General features: G+C 38.2%; 1 protein-coding gene across 1 annotated transcript in view; it reads right to left on the reverse strand.

Moving 5' to 3' along the window:
• Positions 1-12,993, reverse strand: part of lepr (leptin receptor) — a 28,404-nt gene extending 15,411 nt beyond the window's left edge. The window contains exons 1-6 of the mRNA XM_042417607.1: positions 12,749-12,993; positions 9,767-9,824; positions 8,011-8,063; positions 5,814-6,059; positions 2,741-2,864; positions 1,501-1,688 (exon numbers count right to left, since the gene is read on the reverse strand). Of these exons, the coding sequence (XP_042273541.1) occupies positions 1,501-1,688; positions 2,741-2,864; positions 5,814-6,059; positions 8,011-8,063; positions 9,767-9,780 (625 nt within the window). The 5' untranslated portion in view covers positions 9,781-9,824; positions 12,749-12,993. The remainder of the gene's footprint in view (positions 1-1,500; positions 1,689-2,740; positions 2,865-5,813; positions 6,060-8,010; positions 8,064-9,766; positions 9,825-12,748) is intronic.
• Positions 12,994-13,239: the final 246 nt, after the last annotated feature.

The following is a 13,239-nucleotide window of genomic DNA, read 5'->3' on the forward strand; positions in this document are numbered from 1 at the left end:
GAAAAAAAAGCACACTCAGAAGGATGACTGCTGTATTAGTGACACTGTAGTGAACTAAAACAGGAGCAAAAGGATAAATATGCAGAGTGAACAAACTTGGGCAACATAAGGTTACTACTTAGTTTCTGTTATGCTCCGTCAGTTTAACCACAGAGGTGTAGTTGAACAAACACAGCATGGAAAGTCCTTGTCTATCACTGTAGAGATCTCACAGCCTAGTTCACGCACACACAAGACTGTGTCTCAGCTACTCTCGGCTGTATTCCAGTCACGTCGGCCAATCACACCCAAATGAAAGTCTTTCACCTTATCTGTCCAGATTCAGCCTCGTAGTGGTTGGTGTTTTAAACATTAGTGTGCTGGATCATCTTCACACATGGCTGTTTTTTTCGTGCTACTCTAATGCCAGTAATTCGGTAACTTTGAACAATGCCAGGAACTTGCTGCTAATGACTTGCTGTAGTAAACTTGAACAGTGCATCCTTCATTCATTGAAGTCGGAAATGCATTTCCTGCTTTTACTTAATTAGAAAGACTCTTGCCTTGTTGTTTCTGGAGTTAATGCAGTACCGTTGGGGTTGCATTGTAAGAAATGTAGGAAATTATTTACTGAAGCACAGATAAATGAGGCAAGCTGAGGGAAAGATGGTTTACCAAAAATGCAAATTTAAAAAATGACTTGCACCACAGATATAATTTAGGATCGAGGAAGGTGGAGTTTTATTGCAGAAGTTGCCCAGAGGTAGGGCGAATGTAAGTCTGTATGTTAGTTACTAACTTACTGGGAAACAGGTTCCACTTTCTCCTAAGGCATATGATATGAAGTTTACATATAACTTGTAACTAATGGCTTGATTTATTTTTAGTTGTACCTAATTACTTAAATCTTGTCCTTACCAACAGCTCCTTACTATCGTACTATCCTTACGATCTATAAAGAAATACTACATCATTAATTAATTAATCATCAGTACAGCCATTAGTTACATCTTACAAATTATGCCTGATTCAAATTGTGGTGGTAAAGAGAGAAGTTTTATAAACCTCTTATAAGTAAAGTATCTACAGCTGATGGAAATGTGAAGCTTTTACTTTAAACTTACTTGGTCACTTATGGTAAATGTTTGGGGGTTTTTTTGGACAGGAAGAATACACTATTTTAAGCGCAGTAGAATCAGGCCATGAAGTTATTTAGTTTTCTCTACCATGGCCATAGTAAAGTACTTTTCTTTACTACAGGAAACAGGAAATCTGCCTCTTCTGGGACAGATTTATGCCCGTATGACTGCCTGCTGAATGTGGATTCAAAATAGTAAGTTTAGAAAGAAGCCCTTGCTCTTTGATTCTGAGAGACTAAAGTTTATTAGTTGTTTTAACTGAAGTGGATCAAGAAGTTATGGATCATTGTAAACCTCTTATAAAAAGGGAAGACAAACTGTAATGTGTTACTGTAATATAAAACAAAGAAAGAGTAAAAAAAGAAAGAAATCCCTCTTTTACCAGGTCGGGCTGGAACTCTGAGAAGAATTGGTGGAGCTACAGCGCCAGAGATGCTGACGGTCACCATGGTAACGAAGCTTGTAGAGTCAAGCGCAAGTGAGCACATGAAGGAATCCTCTGCTTCACAGACAACAGGATTATAAGATGCAGTGTTCCCATCGTTGACCTCAGAGCCCCCGCTCTGGGAGCTGGAAATGGATACAAAAAATGCTTTGGTCACTCTGTTTTCTCAGTGAATGTAATGTAATCAAAACTAAATATCACTGAAAGTCCAAAAAGTAGCAAAAAGATGGAAACAACATGTTTCTGTGACTTCAACATGTAATCAAAATAAGACCATTTCATGGACATAATAATCTAATCTCAAGGTCCATTTATTAGCTGTTTTGGAGCTTTTGATCATATCACATGATCATCATCAGCATAGATGAGAAGTCCTTAAAGTAGAGTGAAAAAATGGAAATTTAAACATCCACAATTCCATGACAAGTAACTCCACCTGCTAATGAAGACTGTGTGATATTAGAGTTGGATCGATTAGTCGATTAAATAGTTGATCAACAGAAAATGAATCACTTAAAGTCACTTCAGAAAACCAGCTTCTTAAATGTGAATATTTTCTGGTTTCTTTAGTCTTCTATGATAGTAAACTGAATATCTTTGGGTTGTTTGGGACAAAATAAGACATTTACGGACGTCACTTTGGCCTCTGGGAAACAGTGATCAACAATTTCCACCATTTTCTGACATTTTATAGTTTAAACAACTAATCAATTAATCGAGAAAATAATTGACAGGTTAATCGAAAATGAAAATATTCATTAATTGCAGCCCTATGTGAAATGATCGAAAACTCCAGAACAGCTATTGAATGGACCTTGAGGTGGGAGTGTTTTGTCATATTATGTTGACTTTTGAAACAAACATTTCAGAACCTTGACTGCACAACAAGAGTTTTACTTTGTCCTTCATCTCTTGTCAAATGTGCCTTAGATCAATTGTGAATTGGTCTCTTTATCCCAACCACAATAAAAGGCTGGAGCCAGTGTGATATCACACAGCTTCCCCTCTACTGATCAAAGCAAACACACATGGTTAACCTCCCGCTGCGCAGTCGGGAAAGCTTCAGCTCAGACTTAAACACACACACACAAACACACACACACACACAGACTCATTCACACATTGTGGAGAAGCAAGACAGGAATGAAACAATAAGAGGGTGCAGCTTCATACTCACGGCAGGCGCTGTAAACTAACTGCCATAAGGTTCGGTGTGTCTGATGGTGGGCCGTGAGGCTGAAGATCACAAGTAAAACTCTCCCAGTTTTCATCAATTCTGCACAGCATGTCCAAACAGGTGCCTGACAAGAAATTACATTTGCATGTTAGTAGCACCATCGGCGCCATCTCCACCAGTTGACTGTCATTTTCTAATAAAGGCTTCTGAGAAAATGGCCTAGCTTAATATTCTGAGAACTAAGCCTCTGCTTGGGAACTTCATACTTTCAACAAAGAGAAATATTATTGCTGCAATCAACAATATGGTGACAGGGCTCCTCCTGCCAAACAATTTAGTCATGGAGGGAAAAAAAAGAAGATTTTAAAAGTCTCGGATTCATCCATTTGAAGTCAAATAAGGTTTTTTTTTTCTCTCTTTCTTAGCTAATCTGTCATTCACACACAGTTGCCAATTTAGTTCTGATATAAAATGTGTATAAAATTACAGTTTTTACTTCCAGTTGGACAAAATTTACAACCACGTCTGCTAGTTAATGTTGCATACATAAGATACAGATTGCAGATTATATGAAAGCAAATGGTAAGTATTTATGTCAAATATTTTGCATGTTGCAGACTCTACTGTAGATTATTATCTAGGACCTGTCCTGGCCAGAGATCCACATATTTATAAAACTGTATTTCTATGTTCAAGCACAACTGTCTGCAATCATTAACCCACACCGATCTTGGGGACATTTTTATTGCTAAAAGCAACAAAAGATCTGAGTAGTTGAACAGGTAAAATGATGAAATGAAATGTAAGGATCTCTTAACATACTCTATTCACTTTGGATTGTGTCTAACAGGAGATGAATCACACTCCTGACAGTCAAAAGGCCTCATAACACAATCAGGGGGCACAGCACAGGCACTTAAATTCTCTGTTAAATTATCATTGCTTGGAGGGGCTGGAAAGGGTTTAGCTAATCACCATTGACATGGATGCGTCACTGTGCCTCATGGATCGATGCAAACAAACAAATCCTCCTCACCTCCCTCGTGTTTAAATATCGCCTCATCCCCATCTTCACCTCCACACTGACAATATCAAGAGAGCGTTTTATAATTGTGCCTCATGTTAACTGGCCTGCAGTTGCTTTTTAAACTTAACAACCCCTATTATTTCTTCCTTTGCTAGAAAATAGTGGTGCTGAACCATTTCTAGATCAGTAGAAGAAGTAATAACAGCTGGTTTGATTCTAGTGTGCTATCTGATAAAAGGAAGAGGGAATCTTTATTAGCCAGAACATCTTGTGAATTGATCACAGCACAAGACTCTCATGGTCACACACCCTGATGGGAGGCCGGGAGGGATGCCAAATGAAAAGTCGTTAAAGTGTAATGAGTATGTCACACTGATCTTTTGGGGCATCTCTATCACTGACAAGTGACGGGGCTGCAGGCAGAATCATAAGGCTCTGTCACACTATCCCTGCTGTTTGTTCTGATGAGCAAGAGCCACTTAAGCTACCCTGTTGCCACTTAGGATTATAAGTGTTTCACTTAAAGGTTGTCTTGTAAACAAACACAGTTACATTTATGTTCCCTCATACAGAGGGATGATGATGATGTTCATTTATGTTCCCTTTGTATGAGGGAACATAAATGAACATCATGTTTGTCTTGTACTGACTACTATTTTTATCATATGTTTTGTCTGGAGTCAAGCAAGGCATAGCATGAGACCATCATATGGAATGTGTATCACATCACCTGCTAGAAGAGCAGAAAATACTAACAAAACAGGGACTCACTCCTCAAAACACCAGTGGTCAAAAACTCCAACAAGATTCCTTAAAATCTTAGTAGTGTGTAAGCCAGCCCAGTAACCTAGTAATTACGTTGATACTGGACGATTCTGCACGTCACGTCACATCTAATCCAACGCTCAGAGCCAAAAAAAACAAAAAAGCCAGGATCTTTGAACCTCTAAACAAAACCTTTGAGCCTGCAACATTCCAGGATAAGATTATAAAGAAAGGTAAGGCTTGTTAATGATTAAACCTGCAGTGCAGAACGTTTTGTCTCCCCTTTCTGGCACTGAGAGTATTTACAAAAACACTGTCAATATGCTTAATGGCGTATTCCGACCAGCTGGTCTCACACCAGCCAGTGGCTCCTAACATCTCCGCAAACGTCGGTGCAAATTTCCAAATAGGCATTAAACTTACCACATATTGGGAATCTAAATGGTTACTTTCTGCAAAAATATTAAAACTTTAGTGACATATTAACAGTCCTACAGCAAAAATTACAACAGCTTAGTCTCCGCCATCGCTGCCAGTTGGTGTGAAATGCATTCTGGGACACTTAGCTTCGGCACTACCTGTGCACCAGTGCGGGAATGTCATACTACACACCAGATTTAAGAACTCTGTATACTGTGAAATACAGACAGATTTATCTGGCGGTGATGGGCTAAATCAGCATTGTGTGAATTCATTTGGCAAGGGCTTGAATGTAACGGACGTTCATTTATATGTAAAAGTCCTGAATTCCAGCTTTAAGTGAGCATGTTCCTTGATTCAAGTTAAGGCGACCCACTGGCCAAAGTGCCACACTACTTGTAAGTAAAAGTAGTTACCAGATAGTCTGGTTCATTAAGCTTGATGCAGAGTAGACAGAGCGGCCTCTGGTATTTCAGTCTGTGAATTTTGATTGTCCTAAAAGACATATTGTTTCAGTTGGAGAAAACTTATAAGAAACTTCAACTTTGACTGTATGTTGTCAAGTGATTGTGGAAGGTTGAGCCTGAAGCCTGAATCAACCACTGTAAAACCTGTCTATTACAGTTTAATATCAATGGGTTTGTATTTGACTTCAATACGTGACAATAAAAACGAAAGAGAAGAAATTAAATAACTCCCTACATGCTGACTCTCGTTTAAAAAATGTAACCAGGACAGGAGAATCCTGACAAGCCACGACAAGCCAGTCAACATTTTTTAATTATGCAAGACGGCAAATGTGTGGTTCACAGTACTCAACAACAATGACAGATATGATTCATTTGTTAAAAAGATTATTACCGCCAGAGGGCTTGTGATGACGTGATGTGATTGTCAGGCTCCTGAAGCTGCAGTGAGGATAGTGTGGGAGGTTTGATTCAGAGAGGTTGTTCAGAGCGGTTGTGCGGTTCTCCAGTGTGTGCGTGCCGTCCTCCTCCACAGCGAGGTGGCCTGAAGGTGAGTCACAGCACAGCTCATCCTGCCATGGTAGGTTCAGAGCACCTGCCTGGACAGAGGCTCCCTCCTTGGGCTCCAAACACAGAGCACCTGCTCACAGAGAGGCAGGGGGGTTAGCTCAGGTTTGACACATTCATGTGAAATATACAATATATTCACAGTGGCCTCATATTTTAAATTTTGTACTTTCTGTGTACAACAGAACCAATTTTTAAACAATGTGAGCAGCAATGGAATAGTTCTCTTTTGCTGTCAAAATCTATTTGTACAGATGTCATGTAAGTTAAATAAAAAATATATATTTTTGTCTAAGGTTATGTTGAATTGTTAAAAATGTACCAACAAGTTGTTTGAGGTTTTATCATTAATAAAAGATATGTAATATTAACAGATTGTCATAGAGTAAAAGGACCAAAAGGCAAAATTGATGGGAATAAATTTGCGAACAAAAGCTTAGATGAAGGTCATTTTAATTTTTTGTCCCTTTGATTTTGGTTTCTATTCCCCAAAAGGTTTTGCAATATTAACAGCTCTTTTAAAATGAGGAAACAACTGATGGCCATGCTGTGAAAAAATGGAGAAAGAATCTGAGAAATAGACTAAGGTTTTGTTAGAGCACACCTGACGTGTTATTGATTTGGTCCAGGTGAAAGTCATCATGTAGGTTTGACAGCTGGTAGTGGATAATGTACTGTATTGTCAAAGAAGAAGTTTTCATTTTGACAGCTCTAACCACACAAGCCATACACAGGGGAAATCTGTCATCTGTAACACATATCTTAAGGATCCATGTGTCAATAATGGTATGAGACTGCTGTGTCCAGTGTCTCAGGATATAATATAGACTTACACATCATGCCCATTGTCAACTCTTCAAAAGCTGAGTGCTATCACAGAATGAAATGTCAGTTGAAAGCTGAAGTGTAAACAATAATTGAAAAACCATTAGGTATTTCAGGATTGGACACAAATACTACCTTCATCTAAGAAGACTAACATTCACACTGGTACAAATCACACTGATGTGTTGTGACAGATTATAAACAATAGAGTCCTGTTGCATAAGATATCTAATGACATTCGTGTAGATGATGCTTCATACATCTAAATATCAACACTGTCCAGATTTTTAAATGAAAAAAATGTTGCCTGATTGTACAAGAAAATCATTTTTGTGTGTGTCTACACAGAAAGCTAAACAGTCTAAATTTTTTGTGAGCTCTTGTAAATGATATTTACAAGATTATTTATCCTTCATTGACCCTTAGATGTCAGTTGTTCAATATTTAAGGCATGTGTGAGGTTTGTAAAGAGCTATTTATTTATGTTTGGCATTCAATACCCATTTAAGATCAATAAGAGTTTGTAGGTTTTCAGGGATAAGCTATGGCATAGAATAATGTGTCATCTGCATAAAGGGAAACTTAGATTGATTTATAGATTAACTGATAATGATAATTAGAGAGAGGAAAAGCGATGCTGAAACAAACTCCTACATAACCAACAAAGATGTTTGACAGATTTTAAAGTTTCACTTAAGTCTTGTTTTTCATCAACAGCAGAAATTATATCATTTAACTCAGAAGTGGCGGCAGAAACACTGCTATGGCTGGATCTGAAGTCAACTTAAAACTTCAGCTGGATATTGCATGCATGCAAAGCAGATATCTACTACAATGCATTCAAATTACTTTGGCATGATGACATAATACAACAGAAGTACAAAATTAGCTGCTTGTGTAAGCTGCTATGCCAAGGCCTCTACCATTCCTGTCACTGCTGTTAACATTGTGTCCCTCCACAAGAGATTGAGGAGAGAAATACTGTGATGTGTGATTTTGGATTGTTTGGAGCATAACATTCTTCTAATTTTCCACAAAAAACTAATTGTGAAACTTTCCGAGGTAAGCTTATCTCTTCACTACAGATGCAAGCAAGTTTCACATTGATTATTTTGAAAAAAGAAAACTAGTGGTAGTTGGAAGAAGACACCACACACACACTGAGAGGTCACAGATGTTGTGCTAGACGTGGAACTCACCATGGGACACCAGAAAAATATGCATCAGGACTGACAACATTACAGACCAAACCCTGTAGAGAGACAAAGAGGGGATAAGCAATAATGGATAGATGGAAGTGAGAAACTGCAACAGTACAACATGAAATAAGAAGCAAAAGCAAACTAAAACTGAGACAACAGGTGCATAAAGAGCAAAAAACCTTTGCAGTTTAGATAGTGAACAAGCAGAAATTAAACAAGTCAGGTATCAAGGGTAGTAGTTGATTTAAGGTTGCTATATAAACATAAAGCAGTGTTTAACATGTTTGTAGCAATAACTTTTAATATCTAAAACCCTGATGCAATTGTATAATCTATTTTCTGTGTTCTAGTGAATACTCTTGCAGCAGCATTTTGAATTAGCTTGAAATGGGCGTCAACTCTGCAGATTATGTACAATTCAAAGGAATCAAAATAATCTACACTTGATGAAATGAAACGAAAACAATGATTATCTCCAAATCTGATGACAAAAGAAAAGCTATCATTCATGAGAAAACAGTGGGGACTTTGTATGCCACTTTGAGTAATCCAGTGCCGGGACACATGTGTTTGCCACAGTTCCGCAGTACAGTGGAAGAACTGGTTGACCAACTTCTCTGCAATGACTCATCTGACACAGAGCTTCTCCTGTGAAGCACTCTGACACAAGACACTGGACAGTAGCTTGCATTAATGACTCTTCTGCATTGCTGCCCAGGCTTGCTCAACTTTCAGTAGGTTATAAACAACTTTGGGTTGTAGGTGGAAGTAAACAAGCCACCATTACTCCAGTGACATCTCACTCGTAAACTCTTGCATTAACATTGTAGTGAGAGTGACAGTGTCTGAATTTGAAGTATGTCCCCAAAATTGTGTTGAATCCACATATTGAAATATAGTCAATGAAGTGCAGCTGAAACAAAAGTTGTCTAATATAGTTTAACTTTTCAGCAACATTTAGCCAAGTTTTAATTGACATCTAGACACATTTACTCAGCTGTGCTGTTATCACCTGTTCCGACATTAAGGTTCTACGCTGCACCATTATGCCACTTTCTTATTAATAAATCTTCCTAAAATGGTCTGTCTAAAACAATACTTTCTGCATAATTATGTTTTCTGGCAGTAATATATTCTGTACTATATAATGATATATATATATACAGTGTAGAACTGCAATGATTAGTTGATTAATCAAGCAGTCGATTGACAAAAAATTACTCTGCTAACTATCTTAACAATTGATTAATAATTTCAGTCATTTTTCAAGCAACAAAGGCAAACATTTGATGGTTCTAGCTTCTCAAATGTGAATATTTGGTGTCTTTTCTTGTTATATATGACAGTAAATAATCAGTAGATTAAACAATAATGAAAATAATCTGTCCTGATATAATGTATAATGATACAGTATACCTTACAAAGGTCAGACAGACCGAAACGTTGTACCGGTGTGACGTTGTTCCTGTCACACATTCAGCTGAGACTTTGAGCAGCAAAGAAGAGAATTGCAATTCTGCAATTTCATATGCTTTAGATTTTTATTTTATGATTAATGTTGCTAATTGGTTGATTTATAATCATAACTAATCATAATCCTTTGGAGGCTAGACAATGTTAGTGTTATTTTATCTCCCCAAATCCAAATAATACAATACACCTAATTTCAGACTACTGTTTTGAGATTGAACAACACCCACATTCACACCTTAATCTGTAGAAGGTATAATTGTCTATATACCGCAATACTTACATTGTAATGTTCATAGCATGAGCATGGCCTAGCTGGGCTTTGCCTGAGGTGAATCTCACTGAGGAGAGAAAGAAAGAAACAGAGGGGGTTTTGCTTGAGGTGATTATAAAGACAGATTTGAAGCAGTGCTACAGGTAAGAACATTTTGACTCTAGTAGGACTAAAGACCTGTGTCATGATTAGAATAAATGGGGGTATCACATAAAGGAGAAGCACTTGAATTAAAAAAAATACTCCTCGAAAAGGTGCAGAGACAGAAAGACGGCAGAGGCAATTTCTCTAGCAGTGGCACAAGAAGACACCAAAGGATTTCTCAGATGGATCTGATTTCAGAGGCAGATCTCTCACTGATGGGAACACCTCCCACTCTTCTACTCTTCCCCTTCACTAATAAAATATTCCACAACAGCTGTTCATTCATGACAATAGAAAATTCTGCCACTCAGAACAAGGGAGGAATATTGCAGCAAAATCACATCTTTATTTTGACCATGTCTCTGGTCTCCAGGGGTCACCAATATATGCAAGAATCATTTCAAAGAACGACAGCCCACAGTTAGATAAGAACGAGCTATTTAATTAGTATTCTCTCTGAAACTCAAAATCCAACCTTCAATTCCCCTCAGGACATTTTAATCATGTCTACCCAAACATTTCTTGTCTTAATAACAAGTTTTTTTCTTTATTTTGACAGATACTGCCCTTTATTATAAAGCTTTCCGTTGCTTGTTTTGATCTCAAACAAGAGCAGGGTGGCAATTAATTAATACAGTGTGACTTCACACAAGCCACAGACCACATCAATTAATTCATTGATATGCTAGACCAAAACAAACACAGCACACTATGAAAAACACCACAGTGGATGAGCTATAGTGTGTGGGTGTTCATGCCAAGAACTGTGTGTTCAGTATGTGCAGAGAGGTAATCATTTGCAAATCAATTTGTAAATGTGTTTGGAAACTTGTGCATGTGTAGAAGAGTCTGTCAGTGTGTTAATGTGTCATATGATCCTCTTGAAAAAGTAGCTGACTGTCACATAGGATACACAAATAACCAAAAACAAGACAAAGCACTGTCATCTGCATAAGCAACGACTGCAGGACAAAATAACACGTGAAGAAGAACTCTGAGCAGCATCTCATGTATTTAATCACATTTGTTCCCACGTTTGGCACACACCTCTAATCGCCCTCAAAACAAACCCTGCTGACTGACTCTGACAACATCTGCAGCAGCAAGGACACGTAATGAAGTGTCAAGCAGAGTTTTTCATCATCAGAAAGAAACGTCTCTGTGTTACCTGGAACAGAGACTGCTGGGATTGATTTTTTTTTTTATAAAACGTAATATTTAAATGGAGTTTGTGGTGTTATTTTAAAAACAGACAAGATTAAACATTTTCTTCGGTGCCAGTAACCTCAAGTCATTAAAGTTTTGAATTTATCACCATGAAAAGTTGTCCATTTTTAAATGAAAGAGGTTTTTGGATCTCATTTGCAACTCTGTTTCTTCCTGAAACCACTGAAAAAAATCAATTAAAACGACTTATGTCAAAGTAATTATTACATTCAGCATTTTACACATCAATTAATTTTCTGCGCCTTTAGCTTTTTTACCCTCACAGGCAGAAATGTCGATATAAGCCCCAGGTGGCAGTGACAGGTTTCACATTCATTTTAAATTTGCATGTTAGATTAAAGAAGCCGGATCCTGGCCCCTCATTTGCACAAATACTAACAATAAGTTTCTTTGTCCTCTCCAAACCAGTGCTTTTAGGACTAGTAATGGTTAATATGAATGAATTCCTCTATTAAAGTATATGCACAGATTTATCACAAAATCTATACATACTGTATATATTCTAATATAATAAATCTAGTGGAAAATCAATAGAGAAAATGTTTATGACTAATATAACCTGGGCTAATTCAGCAAGCTCATGAATTAACCAATGAGATGTTCTAAAAGAAAGTTTAACCATACAGGGGTGTGAAACCATATTGAGACAAAACAGCAGTGAGGAGATAAAGAGAGAAAAAGGGTCCAGAAGAGGATGAAGAGTCTATGCTCACGATATCTTGCAAATGGAATACAAAAAAAAAAATCTGATTATCTAAATTTCTTTGCTGTGTATCTCCAGCCTGCAGGCTTTGTTGTGCTATAAAAACAAACCTCATTAAGCTGATACAGCGAGTCAAAACCTTGATGCTCAGTTTCTCAGAGCTGCACACTTCACACAGGCAAAATCGTATAACTACAACCTCACTATGATGATGATGATGGTCCATCCATATGTTTCAGGCTCCTGCTTCCCCCTCTGCTTTGGAAACAATTAGATTAGCCCATTTTAAAACTATTTTCCACATGCAAGGGAAGCTCTGTCCCCCCGGAGGACTCCACCTCGCCAACTATTCATCCTGGTCTGACTCACTACCCTGCCAGTCTCAAGCCGCGGCTTGTTTCCCCCCCTCATCATCATCATCAGCAGCAGCAGCAGCAGAGACAGCAACAGAGGCAGCAGAGGCAGTAGTAGTTTGTTTCTGACAAGTTGTTACGTGAAATGTTAAATTACATGTGTCGTTAAGTTATTATTTCTGGTGACTCTTGTTTCTCATCATGAAAAGTGCATCAAGAACAATTAATTTGAGAGATATGATTTGGGGAAAAAAGCAACACATCTCAATATCAGACAACATATCATAGACCTACTGTAGTGGGACAAGGGATCATGCAAAGCAGAGCGTTATTACAACAGTGCTGTTATTTGTGGAGGCTAGATGGAAAATATCACAAGGAAAAAGTACATCAGGTGTGAAAAAAACATTCAAGCTGTCAGTTTGACAGAAGTAGGCGAAAAAATCCGCATGAACGTGTGAAGAAAGAGGGACGAGTGTGAAGGAGCGACTCCAGACACACACACATGTGGTAATTAGAAACTTTAAATGTGAGATTCACTATTATTATATAATGTGACCTTACATAGCTCCGGTGGCTGGACTCTGGTCTTGTGGCCGCAGGTTTTCTTTCGTCCAAGTCAAGAGTTCATTCAGGTGAGTTTAAATCCTCAGTGAAAATGTGTGCGCCTCTGTAGCTCAGTGTCCATGTCTGAGACTGAGAGCGACAGCAGTGAGGAGAATTTCCCGGTGAGACGAGACGCAGCTGCTGTTTCCTTTACGTAACAGCGACCTGCCTGGCTGAGGATACGAATAGAGACTGAAAGCTCAAAGGAGGGGTGAGGCTCCGGCACACAGCAGCGCCCAGCCCTCCGTGATGCGTTCAGGAACACCTACGGAAACCCTACAACTTACGATAACCCACATGAAACGGCCACTTGTTCCGGAGTGAAAACAAAAGCAACCTGCGGGATAGAGGTGGAAAGTAACTAAGTAGTCATGTTTTCTCAAGTAGCCTTTGAAGTAGCCTATTTTTATTTTTTATTTGTTCACTCATCATAGGTCTATTTCCACTCA

Source organism: Thunnus maccoyii, chromosome 7 (assembly GCF_910596095.1).
Source record: "Thunnus maccoyii chromosome 7, fThuMac1.1, whole genome shotgun sequence".
NCBI classification, from domain to species: Eukaryota; Metazoa; Chordata; class Actinopteri; order Scombriformes; family Scombridae; genus Thunnus; species Thunnus maccoyii.